Below are 18,178 nucleotides of genomic sequence, written 5' to 3' on the forward strand. Positions count from 1 at the left end.
TCACACCGTGGATGGCTGCGAGGAGCTCCTCTGGCTGGAGCTGTGGCGGCTCAGGACGAAGGTGGAGGAGTTGCTCTTTTTGCTGACGCTGGTCTCTCCCGGCCGGCTGCCCTTCAGGTAGCTGGAGGAGCAGCAGAGGAAGCGCTGTACAAGTTCATGGAAGAGGTGGCCGGTGAAGAGCATGTAGATCCAAGGGTTGCAGCAGCTGTTGAGGCTGGCCAGGAGCATGGCTATGATGAAGGCCGAGGCTGTCGGGGGGTGGGGGGGTAGGGGGAAGAGAACAGCCCATCACTACTGGAGGAGTCCCTACCATTTCCTGAGAACAGCCTTTCCCAGGTACCAGGTGCCGGGTCACAAAGTCTGTCTTCCTTCCATACATACCCTAGCTCTGGGCATGCACTCAGCCTGCACACAGCCCCCGCCCCCAACACTTCCCAGGCTCAGCCCAGCCTAGAATGCTCTCTGTCCTTTCTCTCACCAAAAGCGTACCCGCCTCATGCTTCCGTCAGCAGGAGCTGCACTCGTCATGGCCACCTGTTCATTCATAACTCACCCAGCAAGTATCCAGTGCCTACGACTGGGAGTGCCCAAGAGCACAGGATCTGGAAGCTGCCAGACCTAGTTTGTATTTTCATGCCACCAGCACCATGTTCTTTAGTTCCCCAAGATACTGCTATTTGCTATCTTTCAGGGGAGCTCACAAGAGTATCCAAACCTCACAGGAATCTGCAAGGATTCAAAAACGCCTGGTATACAGCAAGTGCCCAACACACAGTGGCTGCTATCATGACCATGTGCCACACACCAGGCTAGGCAATGGGGACACAAAAACACAATGAGTAGCACTATAGGGTGGGCACGATGCAGGTCAGGGTGGGCACACCGAGGAGGGGTGCAACTCTGAGCGAATCACGGCCAGCCCCACAGAAACCGGCATTTGAGCTGATACCCGAAGGATGCTTACAAGTCTTCAGGCAAAGAAGGGAGGAAGGGTGCTCCGGGCAGGAGGAAGGACACAGGCAAAGGCATGGTAGCAAGAAAGTGTATGCTGTCTTCACAGTTGAGAACATGGAGGGTTCTGTGAAGATACCTCTAGGAGCACTGCTTCAGCACGGCAAATAGGACTCACACAGGAAAAAAGGTTACACTGAAATTATTTGAGGCACTGTGCAGAAGCTGTCATACTGCGGATTTATTGAGTTCCAGGCAAAATCAATGATCAACTTCTGACTGCTTGTCACAAATTCAAGCTTGAAGGGGAAAGAAAAATTCCTAATCCTGGGGCACCTGGCTGACTCAGTCAGTAGAGCATGTGGCTCTTTGATCTCGGTGTCATGAGTTCAAGCCCCAGGTTGGGTGTAGAGTCTACTTTAAAATCAAAAGAAAAAATTGGGGGGCCTGGGGGGCTCAGTCGGTCAAGTGCCTGACTTCAGCTCAGGTCATGGTCTCACAGTTCGTGAGTTCGAGCCCCACATTCGTCTCTGTGCTGACAGCTCAGAGCCTGGAGCCTGCTTCAGATTCTCTCTCTCTGTCCCTCCCCACCACCACTTCCCCCTGCTAGCGCTCAATCTCTCTCTCTCAAAAATAAACATTTAAAAAAATAAAAGAAAAGAAAAAAGAAAAATTCCTAATCCTATATACTTCCAAGTAGAAGGAGGGGGAAAAAAATCTGAGTTTCTTGCAATGGACTTCAATCTGACAAACTGCAGACCTCTCCTATCAATGGAGGAGCAGAGACCTGCAAGGAAAACCATGTACCCGAGAATGCAAGAAGGGGAAATCTGCTGGTCTTGGTCTTTTCTGCAAAAAGTTTTCAAAAAATAACTCCAGAATTCGAGCTAAATCCAGGAAAGGATTTCTCACAGGGACAGAGGAGCCACAAGATCTCGATGCCACCACAGATGCAGAGCATGGAGACATTTGTAAGCAAAGTCGCCAAGCACCAAAAGGAGAAAAGTGTTTGGCTGCAAAACAAATGCAGTGGTTCTCAAGGTGGGATCCCCGGATCACCTGGGAACTTGTTAGAAATGCAAATTCTCAGGCCCCACCCTAGACCTACTGGATCAGACTCTGGGGGTGAGGTTCACCAGTGTGTTGTAGACAGACCTCCAGGGGGTTCACACACACACACACACACACACACACACACACACACACACACACATGTTTGAGAACCGGTGGTCTAATTACTTGATGCACCTGTTGGCACAAAAGCAAACTACAACAGATAAAAACAAAAAATTTCACCAAAGAGAATGTTTAGAAAACAAAGGAGAAGCAGCTAGCTAATCCTTAGACTAAAATAGTAAAGAACAAAAAAGTGGAAAAGTGAAGGGGGGAAAAAGCCAGTACTACTGAATCCCTCATTTTCTCTAAAAGAGAATGAAAAAAATAAATATTTGATTTGGAGAGCTAAGACGATCAATTTAAGTTTAGAAATTCTGGTGAAAAGTGACTAAGCCTAAAAAGACTAAAAAGAGAATGTCCTCAAAATCATAATTAAACATATAAAATAAAGGAGGTAAAATTGACCTATAAAAAGTTAAAAGAGGGCACCGAGTAAACTATCAGACACAAAGGCAAGAATGTAGGTGTGTAAGGATATAAACAAGAGAGAAGGTCGTAGCAGGAATAAGTTCACCCTTGGACAGGAAGGCACCACTTTTGCCTAACTGTATACAGTTATAATTGTATCTTTTTTTTTTCTTAAGCTACCTGCCCAACTCTTTACATTTGGATCATTTAACTCATTTCTCCTATTTAAAAAAAAAAAGCATACAGAAACATCAACAACAAAAAAGTAAATAGTTAAAGGATTCCCAAGTAACCATAGGGAGATTTTCTACCTCTACATGGCCAGCCTGGGTGGAGGAGTTGAGACTAGGGCCAGCACCCGCTGCCCCCACCTGGTGGCCACAGACATGAATGACAGGCCTGGCCTGGCTCCTTGGGGGATGGATGAGCCTCTATAAACTGAACCTGCTTGTGTCAGGTTGCCAAATGTTAAGGGCACATTTGGACTTTTAAATTTGCCAATATCTTAACTATCCAGAAACATGAGTCCCCAGTGGTGGAAATGCAAGCCATCAGCAGAGAGGAGAGCTATTTGGGAATAAAAAACAGTCTATGGAGGACATTCCAAAGGAAGGAAGCAATAGGAATGAAGGCACATAAGAAAGAATGTTCAAGAACATTCAGGGACTTCCAGAGTTGGAGTTGGGGGGGGGGGTGTGGGAAAAGAAACTGGAAAGAGCTAGGCTGAGGAGGATTTTGAATCCAGGCTGTCTGAGCTTTAATCTATAGACAATGGGGAGCCATTGATGGTTTCGGAGCAAGTAAGTGACTGACTGATTGCACCTCACTGGCTCTCTGCACTTATTGTACCTTGTTTAGGCCACACTGCTGCAACCTTCATAGGGTTTCAGAAGAACAGGAACAGAACAAAGCATGGAAAACAGTGTCCTCACAATTCATGATGTTGTTTCCAAGGGAGCACATAACAACAGCAATGCTGACCACTGGAATCACCCTCTCAAACTGGCACAGGACCATATGATTTTCAAATCAGACTCATCCCCATTTTATATGTTGAGGAAAGTGAAGGTCAGAGAAGGGACATGACTTCCCCAAGGACACACAAGTCACCCAGTGTTCCTACCTGAAATTAATAACTAGGTCAGCATTCACACATCAGGTTGGTACTAGTTAGCGAATCCTCTCAGTCCCAAAGCAAAGACACATGCTGGCCAGGCAATCACCCTCCTGGTGTGATCTGAGGGACAGAGACAGCAACTACCCTTTGCCCACACAGATATAATTGCCCATGGAGGCTAGATACTGCCTGTTCCCAGTGATAGTCTTTTAATATCTAAGTATACCTGGGACGGGAAACACATCGCTTCCTATCAGATCACCATTGTTCCTGGCAGAAATGTCTCCTGGTCTAGACTAGGGGCCAGCAAACTATATAGCCCATAGGCCAAAACCCGCCTGATGCTGATTCTTCTAAATAAAGTTTTATTGAAACACAGCCACACCCATTCATTGATATATTTTCTGTGGCAAATTTTGCATTACAAGGACAACGTTGAGTACCTATTACAGAGACCTTATACTCACCAGCCTAAAATAGTTACTGTCTGGCCCTTTACAGAAAAAGTTAGCCAATCCTTGATGCCTGTAGGAGGGGCAGATGTTAAAAAGCAGTGGGAAGGGGCTCAGAAGGGCAGGGGAAAACCCAGAGGGCAGGCCCAGCACACTTCTTCCCATCCGACCAGAAGGAGAGCTGAGCAATGGCTTTGTTTTCAAGTTACCCAGACATGGCCCACGTCCTGGCTCTGCCACTTTGCACCTGAGTTTTCCAGGGCACGTCTCCTAACCTCTCCTAACCTCAGTTTCTCCATCTGTGACATGGGAGTAATAAAAAGAACTTCTTTACAGAATCACTGCCAAGTTTCATTAGACAGGAGATACCAAGTACCCACCACGATTCCTGGGGTTCAATAAAAGTCAGAACTTGGCAAACTTAGCTATTGTCATTATCACTACCATGATGCCCAATAAATGCTACTTCTCTTAACAATAAGAGTTAACACCAGCATGGGTGAAACAATGGGGAGAGGCCGCTCCCTGGGCTGGGCTGTGTCTCAGAATCTGAGACAGCTCAGGGTGGGGCACAGGACACAGTACACAGTGGCTGAGCTTCTGGAAGCTGCACTGCCATATGGCAATGTCTGTTCAGCGTGGCTCTTGGGCCAGACTGCATGGCCAAGAATGTCAGCTTATGGATTCGATTCCCGGCTCTAAATGCCTGTGTCACCAGTGGAACCAACAGACCTTATCTACCCTTCTCAGCTAGCTTGCAATTTCCTGATGGGTTTAAACAGATGAAACAATAGGCCATCTTCAGGGAGCGCTATGGGACGCCTGGGCTCTACAAAGTCAGAGGTGTGCTCAAACAAAGAACTAGCATTAGAGGAGAATGTTCTCACCTTATTCCACATTACTCGGGGTCCTGGGAATGTCTGATCTTGCCCAGCAAATGTCAGTGCTAAGATCTGTTTTAATGCATACGCCTGGCACAGCTGGGAGCAGCTGCCGTCTCTGCACTGTAAACTGCCATCTCTCCTTTCTGCTCGCTGCGTTCCAGCTCCAGGTTCTAGGACACGCCACTCTCCGGGTGTTCTAAAACTAAAATACTGTTTGACACTCTTCTTTCAAAACACAAGCATCCACTGGGTAGCTGCTGCTGGTGGGACACTGAATGAAAAGGTGACTCAGAGTGATGCTGCCTCAGGCTGGCTCTAGCAAGTGTTCCTTGGATGCTGTGATGTCCCAGGCGCGGGTCCTGCCCTAGGGGGCTCATCCCCCAGCTGCCAGGGAGCTGGCCAGTGTGGCTCACAGCTGAGTTCCTTTCAGGGCACTGCCTTTGGCCAGAGCACAACACCCTGTCCCAGGGGCAGCTCGCGTGCAATGACCCATCTATGCAAATGTACAACAGTCTACCCTTTTGCCTAAATTCAGGCTACTCTGAAGGGCTGTCCCTGCTACCAAGCTCTGAGCCTGGTCCGCGGCCACACTTTCCACAAAGCAGAGAAATGACGAAGTCAGAGCACAGAAAGGAGGAGCTGGAAGTCAGAATCCACCAGACTCTTCAAAAGGTGTGGTCTATAGCTGCCAGGAGGATGGGGGCGAGTTCACAGAGGGGCCCCAGAGGGTCATGGGCTCAGTTGTCGGAAGGAGGAGCCAGGGACCCCGGATTCAGATGCAAATCCCTGGTGTCTGAACTCTCCTTCTCTGAGCCACACCTGCTGTATGAGCCTTAACATCCTTACCTATAAATTGGAGATAACACTCCCAAGGACTTTAAGAAAACTGGGGGAAAAGAGTATAAAAGGGCTTTGTGAATGGCAGTGTTAATTTAGGTGATTAGTATTATCATTAACAGAGAGGAGATATGACCAACTGCATACTTTTTTTAAAGCCCCAAGTTTGGGGGCTTCTGATCTCAGGTCGATTAAAGAAATTGTCCTTTGTCCTTTTTTCCAGGACTTCAAAAATTCAAAAAGAAAAAAAAATCAAAACCCAGAGCACTGGGATTGGATTATGTGATACCAAAGGAATTCCAGACAGTTCATTAGGAAAAACCTTCTCTGCCAGTGACATGAGAAACCCAAAAGGGAACGTGGCGGCAACCCCGGGAGAGGGCAGGATTTCAGGGTCTCAGAATCCTGTTTCTTCCACTTGCCCCCCATAAAAATAACATCTTTCCCCTGGATGGAGCCCTGAGCAGTGCAACCTGCTCTCTCTGGTCATTGCTGGAAAGGGAGGGTCCGTGGGAGGTACTGGGCCACGGACTGGGCCCTCACACCTGCCTGGCCATGAGCTTGGGGCATTTCTCTGAGGAAGAGGATGTTCCTGCATTCTTTCCATGCCCTGTACCCGCTGCTGCAGCAGCAGCCCTGGGGACCTGACCTCAAGGGAAAGACAGACGTATGACAGGCGGGCTGTTAAACAGGGAGGTGCAGCACTGGGGAACAGGCTGGTGGGTCCAAAGCTAAGGGTGATCTTCCAGTGGGAGCTCCTATGTGCCAAGCAGGGGAAGTGAGCAGAAATGGCCACCCACCAAAAGGCAACATACCCTGCTGGCCAACAGTACTCCCAGGAGACAGAAACAACTCTGCATTTCCACTCGGCACTGTGACTCATGGAGGGGTGGGCGGCAGAGGGCCACTTGAGGACGAGGACGGTATGCCCCAGAGCCTTCCACCCGCCTACCAGCCTGGCTTTACTCAAGCCCCAAGAACTCCCACGTTCGGATTTCCCAGTACCCCCTCCACCCTGCCACCGAAGGCCCAAATTAGCCCAGAACAGCTGACGGGCAGCTGGCCACGGCCTCTCTGGGCTGTGTGTGCCTGAGGTGACCAATGCATTTCACGTACACTTCAAAGACGTATGGCTTATCTAATGTCTCTTATTTGCATCAAATCAAGCCTGTCAACTTTTATAAGAGGCCCTCACTCCAGAAACCAATTGCTTGGTACAAGGCCTCCTGGCCAGGGGATTGGAAATCTGGGTGTGAATCCCTTATTCCTATAGGGGCTGTGCAGGAATTTGAGAGTTGTGTACTACCAAAGGCCTTTTTCTTTTTTTAATGAGTTTTGAATGTACAGTTACATAAAAATTGAATACTAATATGTATTACAATAGATCGCCTTCTTAGAAAAGACCACAATTTTACAACATTGGAATTGTTTTAAAATTCACAGCTGTGTGATCTCCCCATGTATCCTAAAGTCAGGAATAGGAGCCAAATTCGTGGGCTATGGCGCTTTAAATGGGCTCCTATTGTGTCCCTGCTCAAATCTGGGAAACGAGTTGAGCTCACTGGGCTGAACCAAAGGAATAACCGCCTTCTGGAAGCACAACCGCTGGGGCTTTCTTATAAATGACCAGCCCTTCTCTACCATGCAGGGAATGACAAGTCTTGCAGCCAATTTCAGCCTATGTGCAAAGGCAAACTGTGCATTTTGGTAACAGAGGTAAGATATTAAAGACTTACTACTCAGTACATAGTCAATGGGCCAGATGCATAGGCACCTGGATATTTGGTAAAAATGCAGACTCCTGGGCTCCCTCCCGGACCTCCGTCATTGGGATCTGCATTTTCACAAGATCCCCCACATGATCTGTGTGCTCGCTGAAGTTTGAGAAGTATCCCTCCAACAGGGAGAAAGATAGTACTAAAGTTACGTGCCTGATGATCTCAACATGTAGTGTGCTTCCTTGCATTGGCAGTTCCAACTGGCTCCCACAGCCCCCTTTTCAAATGTGGTTCCCTCTCTGAAACCCTCCAGGGTTTTTCACCAGGGAGTCAGAATCAACTGATGCCTCCTGGGGTAAACACTTGGGGTGGGAGGAGAATAAAGATCTCTCTTACTGCATCATCCCTTCGTGCTGTCATTATTTGTGTTTACAGACTGGTGACTGGGAATGGTGTGTCATTTGTGGCTCTGTCCCTGACTGCCAGCAAACACTGGAAAATAGGAAGAGGTCTGTAAGGGATGGAAGTGAACTGAAGCGTGAAATTAGCAGACGGGAAATCCTGATACGTCCAGCTGCCAATGGCAAGCTGGGAAAGCGAAAACGCAATTTCCCTGCTTGACCATAAGAGGTGGCTCTAATGTGATAAGTGGATTCTAACGTCATTCCTTGTATGAAAATGAGGTTCACACTCATATCCAGGTCAGGTGGAGAGAAAGAGAGAGAAATGGAATGAGCAAGAGGGGCCATTTTGGTGTGAGGGGTGAGCCATGGAGCACAGGGCAACGGGCAGGAAGTGCCAGCTGGAGCACGACAGAGACTGGCAGAGGCTGCCCCTCCGTGGCCAGGAATCAGATCACAGGAATGGGGATGCTCGCACATGACTGCCTGGTTACACCCCCTCCCTGGCCACCCCCTATGCAAGTGTCCTCTGGGGCTTCTAAAATCCAGAGCTAGAACCTTTCCGCCTGGCTTCCTGCTGCCTCCTCCAGGTGGGGCTTTCGTTAGTCTTCACCTCTTCCCCTCTGAGCACCCATGGGCTTCCTTCCTCACCAGAAACCGCAGGCCTTCTGCTAAAATACTCCTGAGCTCACGATTCCCACCCCCAACTGCACTGACTCGGCCCAGGACCTGACATGTCTTGGAACTGCTCTCCTTTTTAAAGCAAATATTTATTAAGCACTTACTATATGCCAGGCACTGTGCCACGGGCACAGCCCACCCTCCCCACAGCCTAAACTCTATTCTTAACTCCACAAAACTGGGCTCCAGGCAGGTTTAGTCAACAGCCCAAGGTCACTGCTGACACCCCATCGTGCTACATACACCTCGGGACCTGAGAGCCTGACACCAGCCTAGCAGAAAATGGGGGTGTTGCCCCCAAAGCTCTGTAACCCACCTTGGCCTGGCTGTCCCATGTTTATGCAAATGTCAGCCGTTGGCCACAGGAGGGCAGGTGAGGAACTAGGGATTGGCTCCCTGCAAACTCTCCTCACTGGAGGACTGAGATACCAAGGCAGAGGTTGTATGGACAGGACCCTCGGAGGCACTAATGACTGCAGAATGAACTTCCCTCCTTCAGAGGAGGAAGGAGGCCTCCAGCTGGGGGAAGCAGGGAAGGTTTCATGGGAACACTGGATGAGGCTTCCATGTCCAGCTGTTCGAGTTGTGCCCTGCACAGCTCCTGGGAGCATCATTCTCACAGGCCAGGAGGTAAATGGTACCCACTGGAATTGTGCCACAGAGCAGCCCACGCTTGGACTTGGCCTGTGAAGGATGATGGGTCTCCACAGAAGAGACTCGGGGTGGGCATTCCCGTGGTGGGAAGAGAATCAGCGTGGGAGCAAAGCAAAAGGACCTCGTGGGGACTGACAAGTCATCTGGCCTGGCTGGGGGTATACTAGGCAGACTGGCCAGAGCTCAGGGCAGATGAGGTTGCCCTCATTCATTAGATATCAGTTCAGGCCACACCTACATAGTGGGCCTAAACCACTGCTTCTCAGCCTGGGGCGATTCCGCCCCATAGGAGACATTCGGCAATGTCTGGAAACACTTTTGGTGGTTACAACCGAGGGAAAGGAGCCAGTGGCATCTAGTAGGTAGAGGCCAGGGATGCTGTGAGCCACCCCCACAGTGCCCTGGATGGCCACCCTCCCAACAGAGATTATCTGGCCCAGAATGCCGTAGTGCCAAAGTCAAGACATGCTGCTCTCAACCAAAAGCTGGTGATGGAAAGGGAAGAGTCACCATGACAGGTGTGGTACTCCTAAGATGGAGGGGTCAGTGGGTAGCAGGAGTAGCTGAGAAGCACAGACTTTGAACCCAGGATGCCAAGGGGGTGGTGCTATGAGCGGACGTGCAGCCAGGTGGGTGCGTGTAGGGATACTGGGGCTGCAAAGAGGGTGCAGGGCTCTGGGGCAGGGCCAGGAATCAGCTTTTTAACAAGCACCCAGGAGATGCCAAGGCCGAACATGGTGGTCCACCTTGAAAATGCTGGCCTGGGGAGGAGGGGCAGTGCAGTCTGGCAGTCTCTGGTGTGAGAGGGCTTGGGTTCAAATCCCAGCTCCACTGCTTACTCAACCGCATCCTCGAGCAGGTCATGCCTCTCCGAGCCTCGGTTTCCCCCTCTGTAAAATGGGGATAAAGCCCCCTCACCTTGCTGTGTTCAGGTGAGGATGAGAGGTGGGGCTGGGTACTCACCCAGTGGTGGCTACTGTCACCAACTCATCCGACTCCTCACGTCACCGAAGTGGATGCCCAGAGAGGGTGTCATGTTCTATCCCCATTGTTCGGATGGGAGTGACAGAGGCCCAGCCATCACACAGAGACGTGCCCCAAATCACAGAGATGGTGACAAGGCCAGGTCTCTGAAGGGGGCTGTCACCAGTGCTCACTGCTGTCTTCTGGGACTGACGCAATGGGGTCTGGCAGAGCACAGGTCAGCCCCCACCCAGCCTCAGCCCCTGGGAGTGAGCCCTGTGGGGTTCCCTCTGCTTCCAGTAGTTGCCAGCACAAAGCAGTGGGGGTGTCAGGTGGACCAACCCCTCAGATAGCTGACCGGCCAGCCCAGGCTCTCCAGAGATGCCCTGAAGCCAGGGGCAGGCCTGCTCCAGGAACTGACCTCCTGACCCACAGCCCCCCACAGCCTCCCCACCATCCCAAACATCCATCAAATGGGAAAAAGTATATAGCAAAGCCTCATCCAACAGATCTTTCTTCTCTCTCTCTTTCTTTCTCTCTCTCTCTCCCTTTTGTTCTCTCTCTCTCTCTCTCTCTCTCTCTCTCTTCCTTTTCTCTCCCTCTCTTTTTTGCTGTTATTAATCAAACCTTTTGGGGGGAAAAAGGGTAAAGTCACCTGGGGCAGAAACTCAAAAGGAAAGCATGAGCATTAGCCAAGAACATAACTCACAACTGCTTAATGCCAAGAGTGTGATCGTTAACTGTCCATCTAATTGTAATTTACACCCAGAGGGGCCAAGTTTGAGAGCTCTTCAGGGCAAAGAATGATCTGTCCAATCTCCACCTGCCTGCCCTCCCTCCCCCACTGCTCTCCGTACCAGTGGGTCACCTGGAGAGCAGACCCCCCTCCCCCGCAAGGTGTCTGGCCCACCCAAAATTTGGGCACAATATCCTCAGAATGGTGAGGTGGGCAGGGCCACATCGGAGGGACCACAGTTCCATAGAGAAAGGGAGGAGCTGGGCAGCTCATTTTCAGGCAGGGAAACACTTAAAACCAAGCCCCTGGGCATTTCCACCTTCCTCCTAGGACAATACCCCCGATAGATGTTTGGTTGCCCCCAAGTGACCACTCACTTCTTTCCCAGGTAGCCAGTTCTGTTGTTGGAAGGCTACTTAGAAAACCCTTATTTCTAAGGCACCTGGGTGGCCCAGTCAGTCGAGCGTCTGATTCTTGGTTTTGGCTCAGGTCATGATTTCACTGTTCCTGAGTTCCAGCCCCGCATCGGGCACGGGGCGGACAGCACTGAATCCCTACTTGGGATTCTCTCTCTCCCTCTCTCTGCCCCTCCCCTGCTCATGCTCGCTCGCTCTCTCTCTCTCTCTCTCTCCCTCAAAATAAATAAAAAAATAAACTTTAAAAATTTAAGAAAACAACGACAACAACAAAAGAAAACCCTTATTTCTCCCAAGTCCAACTCCACACATCCACTGCGGCCCGTCTCCAGCACCTTCCTCCTCCCATATCCTTCCTATTTGTTCAGCAAGCATTGGCTGAGCTCCCAATGGATGCCCAGCCCTATGCTAGGCACTGTCACACAAGGTGTCCCTGTTGTGACAACGCTCCTAGTCCAGCCCTAACAAGTTTCTCCCCCACATACCAACCTCCCTATTGTCCAGCAGGCTCGGCTTCCACCCCCACCCCCTTACGCTGGGCTCTCAAGAGAAAAATGCCCACTTCCTCCCTCAGGAATACCTGCCAAAATTCTCAAAGTCGGTCTCAAGAATGCAAACAAAACTTTTAACAAGTCGGATGGGGGGAGAGGAGGAGAAGGGCGACACGGATCACATGGCCCCAGGTGCCACGGGTCCTATCAGGTCATCTGCACAGCAACCCCACAAGCAGGCTCTGCTTCCTTGATTATACACAGGACGAAGCTGAGGCCCAGAGAGATAGAACCACTTGCTCAAAGGACACACAGGAGAAAATGGCAGAGCCAACTCCAAGCACAGGCCAACCATGTGGTTTTCTCTGCACGTGTGATGTGGGATTCCACAGTGCCTGTCTGCTGTCCCGGCCCACCAGATGGATCTCTTGGTTCTTCTGCAATCTCCACGCAGTGGAGGTCCCCACCCTGTTCTCGGGGCAGTTTCCTGCTCTCACAGAAATCGGCCATTTTGAGAGAATTCTGAAAGAACACTTTGGCTCATCTATGAACTTTGGCTCACTATGAACTGTGAGATTTTTTTTTTTTAATTCAAAAGCTTCTCCTCTAGCTTCCAGGCACCTTCTGCTGAACAGACAGGAGCCACAAATAGTGTTTGGTATGTACAGATAGCACACCTGTCCAACCCGCCCCCCCTCCTCTCTCATTTCTGCCCACTGGACCAGGCATTTCACAAACATTAGACACAGAGACTCAAAATCAGCTCCACTATACCAAGCAGCATTGACAAATCCCTGGAAATACAGATATGCCCCCTCTCCACCTCCTCTCTCAGAACTACTCCAGGGTCCGAGTCCTTGGGACCAGCAACAAAGCAAACCTACTGAGTTCAGGGGGGAAAGGTTGACCCAATCTTTGATACTGGGATTTGCTTGTGAAGGATACATCTGGGTGGGGCTCGTCCAAACCTGCCATGGGTGTCTGGTCTCACTCCTACCTCTGTGGCCTCACTGGCCTCACCAAATCGGGGCTCCAACAGCAGGTGGCTGTTTTGGGTGGGGAGGAGTTCAAACATTACCATGATGCTCCTCTTCCTTTCTTCTTCTCTCACTGTTTTTTCTTGTGAACAATGGAAATACTGAAATTGAGAGTTTCCTTCTTTCCTTTGGCTCTTACAAAAAGGAAGCCCTGTACACGGCTCACCTCTACCCACAGAGCCTTTATTATTATTATTATAATCATGTTATAATCTTCCTATGCCTCTTCCCCTTTCATCCAAGTCTCCCCATATCTACTTTATCTCCCTGCGGTGCCTGAATCTTTGTGGCCTACCTCTCATTACTTTTGGAACAAGGAGAGCTCTAAACCCATGAAGGCGGCGCTTGGTGTGAATAAAGGGGTATGAGGTAAAGAAGTCCATCAAGAGCGATGTCCAAGAGAGCGATGTAAAAGAAGCATCTGGGTTTGGAGAGAATGCCAGAGCACACAACCCCTACAGGAGGCAGAGACTTGGAGCCCTGTGAAGGACCACAAGGCCAGCTGCCAAGACAAGCATGGTTTCTCCATTCACTCGGCCCATGATCTGTAGCCAGTGGTTAAGGAGTTTCTTATTCTCTCAGAGGTGTTCATCATGAAGCTATTGGCAGGAACAGACCCCACATTTGCCCCACTCCCTCCACCTCCATCTGTAGCTGTCTGCCCCTGGGCTTCCCCAAAGGAATGTCATGCTGCTCTCAACGGGTTTCCTGAGCTTGCAGCCTCCACTCCCCAGGAGATGAGCAGAGTGAGGGGCCCTGATCTCGCTGTTTTGCATCTCTTCTGAATTCCCTTCCTCTTGGAAAGTGGGGGCTGTGCATTCATGCCGCGGTGCTGATCAAAATCTCTTGAGTAGCTCAAGTGTACCTTTCTTTTATTCCTTAACACTTACGATAGCCTTGGGACAGAGTCATGTCTCCAAAGTGACTGTAAACACCATCATTTCTGATGGCCCAACCTGCTACTTGCGCTTATCCCAATTAATGCCAAGTGGGCACAGAATTTACGGTCCAGCTGAGCCCATGTCCACTCAGACCCACTGCAGCCCTGAGGCCGAGGCACGACTTGGCCAGGCTGGTGACCAGAGCCCAAGTCCTTGATGCTTGATGGGCCTGGCACGTGGGGACTGGGCGCTGGCTCGTGGCAGTGGTGGTATCATGAATCCCCTGCTGTCTGCACTTGTTCTCTTCTCACAGTACCCAAGACAGAGTATCAAGGAAGACCAGGGGGACCTACGCTCTCCGTGTGACACCCACCTTTTCCTCTGAACTGGGAAAGAAGCACAGGAACACAGGGGAGATAGGAGGTTCCTAGAGTCTGTTTCTTTCCCCACTTCTGGAGCCTGAGAACAGGGGTCCGGCTCTACTGAAGGTCTTGCCCGGAAATCCTCAAGGGACCACATGTACCCAAAAGGCCTCTGGCCCCCACTTTAGCTGAGGGTTCCCTCTCTCTCTGTGTTTTAAGACAGAGAAATGGACTGTCTGGTGTACTTTTAAAGTGTAGAATTGGGGTGCCTGGGTGGCTCAGTGGGCTAAGCATCTGACTTTGGCTCAGGTCATGATTTCACAGTTTGTGAGTTCGAGCCTCCCATCAGATTCTGTGCTGATGACTCGGAGCCTGGAGCCTGCTTCGGATTCTGTGTCTCCCTCTCTCTCTGCCCCCTCTCCCCCCCCATTCTCTCTCTCTCTCTCTCTCTCTCTCTCTCTCAAATATAAACATTAAAAAAATAAAAAGAAAAGAAAACAAAATAAAACAAGGTAGAGAAGAGGACCCTTCACCTGAAATCCCACACTAGTAAGCACTGGAAGGAAGACTCCCCAGTATATCTCCCCAGGATCTGCTCAGTATCAGTCTCACTTCCTCAAGGGCTAGTGTCTGAGCCCTCAAGACTCAGGTCTGAATCTTCAGCTTCTGCCCAGGAAACAGGTGTAGCCTGATGCCCTGATTAGAAACACCCACTGCCGGCTTTTGCCCAACCCAGCTCCCTACTCATGTGTCCTTCATAAGAAGTCTGGCACAGGACAAAATAGCTCTACTCTGCCTCCGATTTGCTGTGTGACCGGGAGCAAGTACCTTCTCCTCTCTGGACCCCTGAACCCTTTCTTCAAGGCATGACCACAGGCTGCACCTTGGAGCCAGGCTGGCTTTGCTGAGTCTTCATAGCAATCCTCACCCCACACTGCCCCAGCCTGACATCCCACAGGTGCTCAGTACATGTCGAATGATAATTGCCCTGGCCACTAAGGCAAACACTAGGTTAACGGGGAGGGCTGGTTAAAGCCAGGAGTCTGTGGTTTCTGGAAGAGAGCAAAGCTAAGTGATCCAGCTGAATGAAGGGAGACTTCTGCTTCCATGGGAAGGTTGTATTTTAGACTGTTGGGAGCAGGAGTGATTATATTTAAAAATGGGACATTTTTGCAGAAAGGGTGAAAGCAAACCCCTCCATGTTTCCTTATAAGCATCTGACTCACCTGCATCCCAGTGTAGTGTTACGATCTTTTACCCTCAAACAAAAAGGTGTAAGTCAGTTGCCACCTCGGATCATCCCTCCTACTCTTTGCAAATGAGCTGCTGGAGACGTGTGCACTGAAGGCCAAGTTGCCAGGAGCCTGCAGCAGCCCAGTGGTGGCCACAAGCCCCAGGACCCAAGGTGCTCTCTGCTCTCCCAAGCTCCCTCCCCACAGACTACTCCATTCTACGCTCTCCTCCGGGCCTTCCTGACAGTGGCCAAGTTCAGACAACAGCCTCTGGCCACCCTCAGCCCTGACCTCCTCAGTCCTCCAATCTGGAAGTGCATTCCCTGCCTACAGAAACCACCCAGGCTCCCAGGTCAAATCAGAAAGTGTGCATCTGGGCTCCCTTCCTTTCCCCCACCCCCACTCCTCCCCAGCACAAGCAACAAACAGTCTCTAGTCTCAGGCATCCCCAGCCCCTCTACCTTCTGGGGCACCCACCTCTCTACTTTGAGGGTTACCACCTCCACCAGGCAAGGGGTTCAGGGACTCTACGTCACATCCCCCGAAGCCCCAGCCACCACATACTGTGTGTTTGGGCTGACTTGAATTTAAAGTCAAGTTCAACGCAAATTTAAAGCGGTGGAAGCTTTAGACTTGAGTTCTTCTTTTTTTTTTAAGTGTTTATTTATTTTTGAGAGAGCATGCAAGCGGGCCAGGGGCAGAAAAAGAAAGGGACAGAAGACCTGAAGCAGGCTTTGGGCTGACAGCAGCGATGACGATGTGGGGCCTGAACTCACGAACTGGGAGATCATGACCAGAGTCCAAGTCTGGCGCTCACCCTACTGAGCCACCCAGCCGCCCCACACCTGCGTTCTTAAGTTTATTCCACCACTGGCTAACCATGTGGGAAAGTCACCTGAACCTCAGTTTTCTCATCCATAATAATGAACCTTACGCCCCATATGTAGCCCAAGGACTGTGCTAAGGACTTGGCGCGCATTTTCTCATTTCATTCCCTTACTGCCTGATGAGAGCCGGCAGTTTCATCACGGTCATTTTACAGAAGAGTAAGCCAAGGCTTAGGGAAGTTAAGCCCCCAAATCCCTTGATAATGGAGCCATGACTCAAACCCAGCTCTGCAGGATTCCAAGGCCCACCTCTCCCGCATGAGACCCCTAGAGCCCTGGACGTGCAGAGACAGCGAGGCAAGGACGCCGCACTCCCCACCCCGCCCCCCGCCAGTTCCCCACCAGCGCTACCTTCCTTGGGCGCATTGGCGTCCCAGACGCTCCACATCTGAACGAAGAAGAATGGCGTCCAGCACACGATGAAGGCCAGCACGATAATGAAGGTCATCTTGACGGTGCGGATCTTGGCCTTGGAGATGAGCTTCACGCTGCTGACGCGTGCCAGAGCCGCGCGCCCAGCGCTGCCCGCCGCTGCCGCGCCCTCCTGCCCCTCCGCCGCCGCCGCCGCGGTCTTGAGCCGCAAGTTCTGCCAGATCTTGAAGCTGATGAGGCCGTAGCAGACGGCGAGCACGATGACAGGCACGATATAGACCGCGAGCGTGATCCACGTGATGTAGGCCTTGGGCCCCCAGGGCTGGATGAAGACGGCCCAGCAGTCGAAGACGCCGTCGGCCACCTCGCGCAGCGAGAAGATGTGCACTTGCGGCGCGCTGGCCACCAGACACCCCAGCCACGTGGCGAGCACCGCCAGGCGGTCCGCGCGGCGACGCAGCGCCCGCAGCGGCTGGCAGATGGCCAGGCAGCGGTCGAGAGACATGAGCAGCAGCAAGTAGGTGGAGGCGAACATGCCCACCACCTGCAGGTACTTGACCAGGCGGCACAGCAGGTCGGGCCCGTAGAAGCGGAAAGTGATGTCCCAGAGCAGTTGCGGCAGCACCTGGAACACTGCCACCACCAGGTCGGCTATACTCAGGTGCTTCATGAAAAAGAAAAGGCGCGAGTGCTTGTGGCGCGTGGTGCGCAGCGCCAGTAGCACGCACGCGTTGCCGCTCAGCGCCAGGAAGAGAATGAGGCACAGCACGGCCACCTCCACGCGCGCCAGAGCCTCGTTGCGCTGCGGGGGCCCGGCGGTGCGGTTGCCCTCGGCTCCCGGCGGCGCCTCGCTGCCATTGACCGCCTCCGCGCTCCAGTTGGCCGCAAGCGCGCCCTCCATGCCCGTGGCTGCCGCGCGCCCCTGGCCTTAGAGCCCTTTAAGGAATGGCGCTGCGGGACGGGACCCGACGCGCAATCCGGCGTGCCTGGGGGCTCCTCGGGTTCCACTGCCTGAGACCCCTCGGACCGATCTGCTGGGTCGGAGCCTGAAACAAACCCAGAGGGCCGTGAGAAGACCAAGCACTTCTCTCCCGACGCACTTGCGGTTCAGTTGTCCCCTTCCCAGGAAGCCCAAATTATTTGGGACTAGGAGCACAACGGCCGGCCCGGGGGTTGTTCAGCCGCCACCCCAGAAATCCCCGCTTGAGGTACCTCCTCTGAGCCACTGGAAATGAGCGGGAATCTACCAGACTGCCAGCTCCTTGAAAAGGGAGGGTCGGAATCAGCCACTGTCCTCCGGGACTGGGCCTCCCAAAACAGTCTACCTCTCCCAGAGATTCCCAAACTAGCTACCCGCCACGCCCCCCGACCCCAGCACATCCATCTTCCGCGAGACGCCCCAAACAGCCATCTCTCCCAGTAAACGTTACTGCAGTTATTTCCCCCCGGAGATCCCCCAAACAATTACTTGTCTGGGAAACCCCAGCTCAGGACCAGCCCTCTCCAACCTCCTAAGATCCCT

At 51.7% G+C, this 18,178-nt stretch overlaps 1 protein-coding gene across 1 annotated transcript; it reads right to left on the reverse strand.

Moving 5' to 3' along the window:
* OXTR (oxytocin receptor) lies at positions 1-17,557 on the reverse strand. Its single transcript, XM_030294449.1, has 2 exons — positions 16,636-17,557; positions 1-248 (listed from the first exon to the last, which is right to left on the reverse strand). The coding sequence occupies exons 1-2, from the start codon at positions 17,555-17,557 to the stop codon at positions 1-3; spliced, it is 1,170 nt and encodes a 389-aa protein (XP_030150309.1).
* Between the last annotated feature and the right edge of the window lie 621 nt (positions 17,558-18,178).

Source organism: Lynx canadensis, chromosome A2, assembly GCF_007474595.2.
Source record: "Lynx canadensis isolate LIC74 chromosome A2, mLynCan4.pri.v2, whole genome shotgun sequence".
NCBI classification, from domain to species: Eukaryota; Metazoa; Chordata; class Mammalia; order Carnivora; family Felidae; genus Lynx; species Lynx canadensis.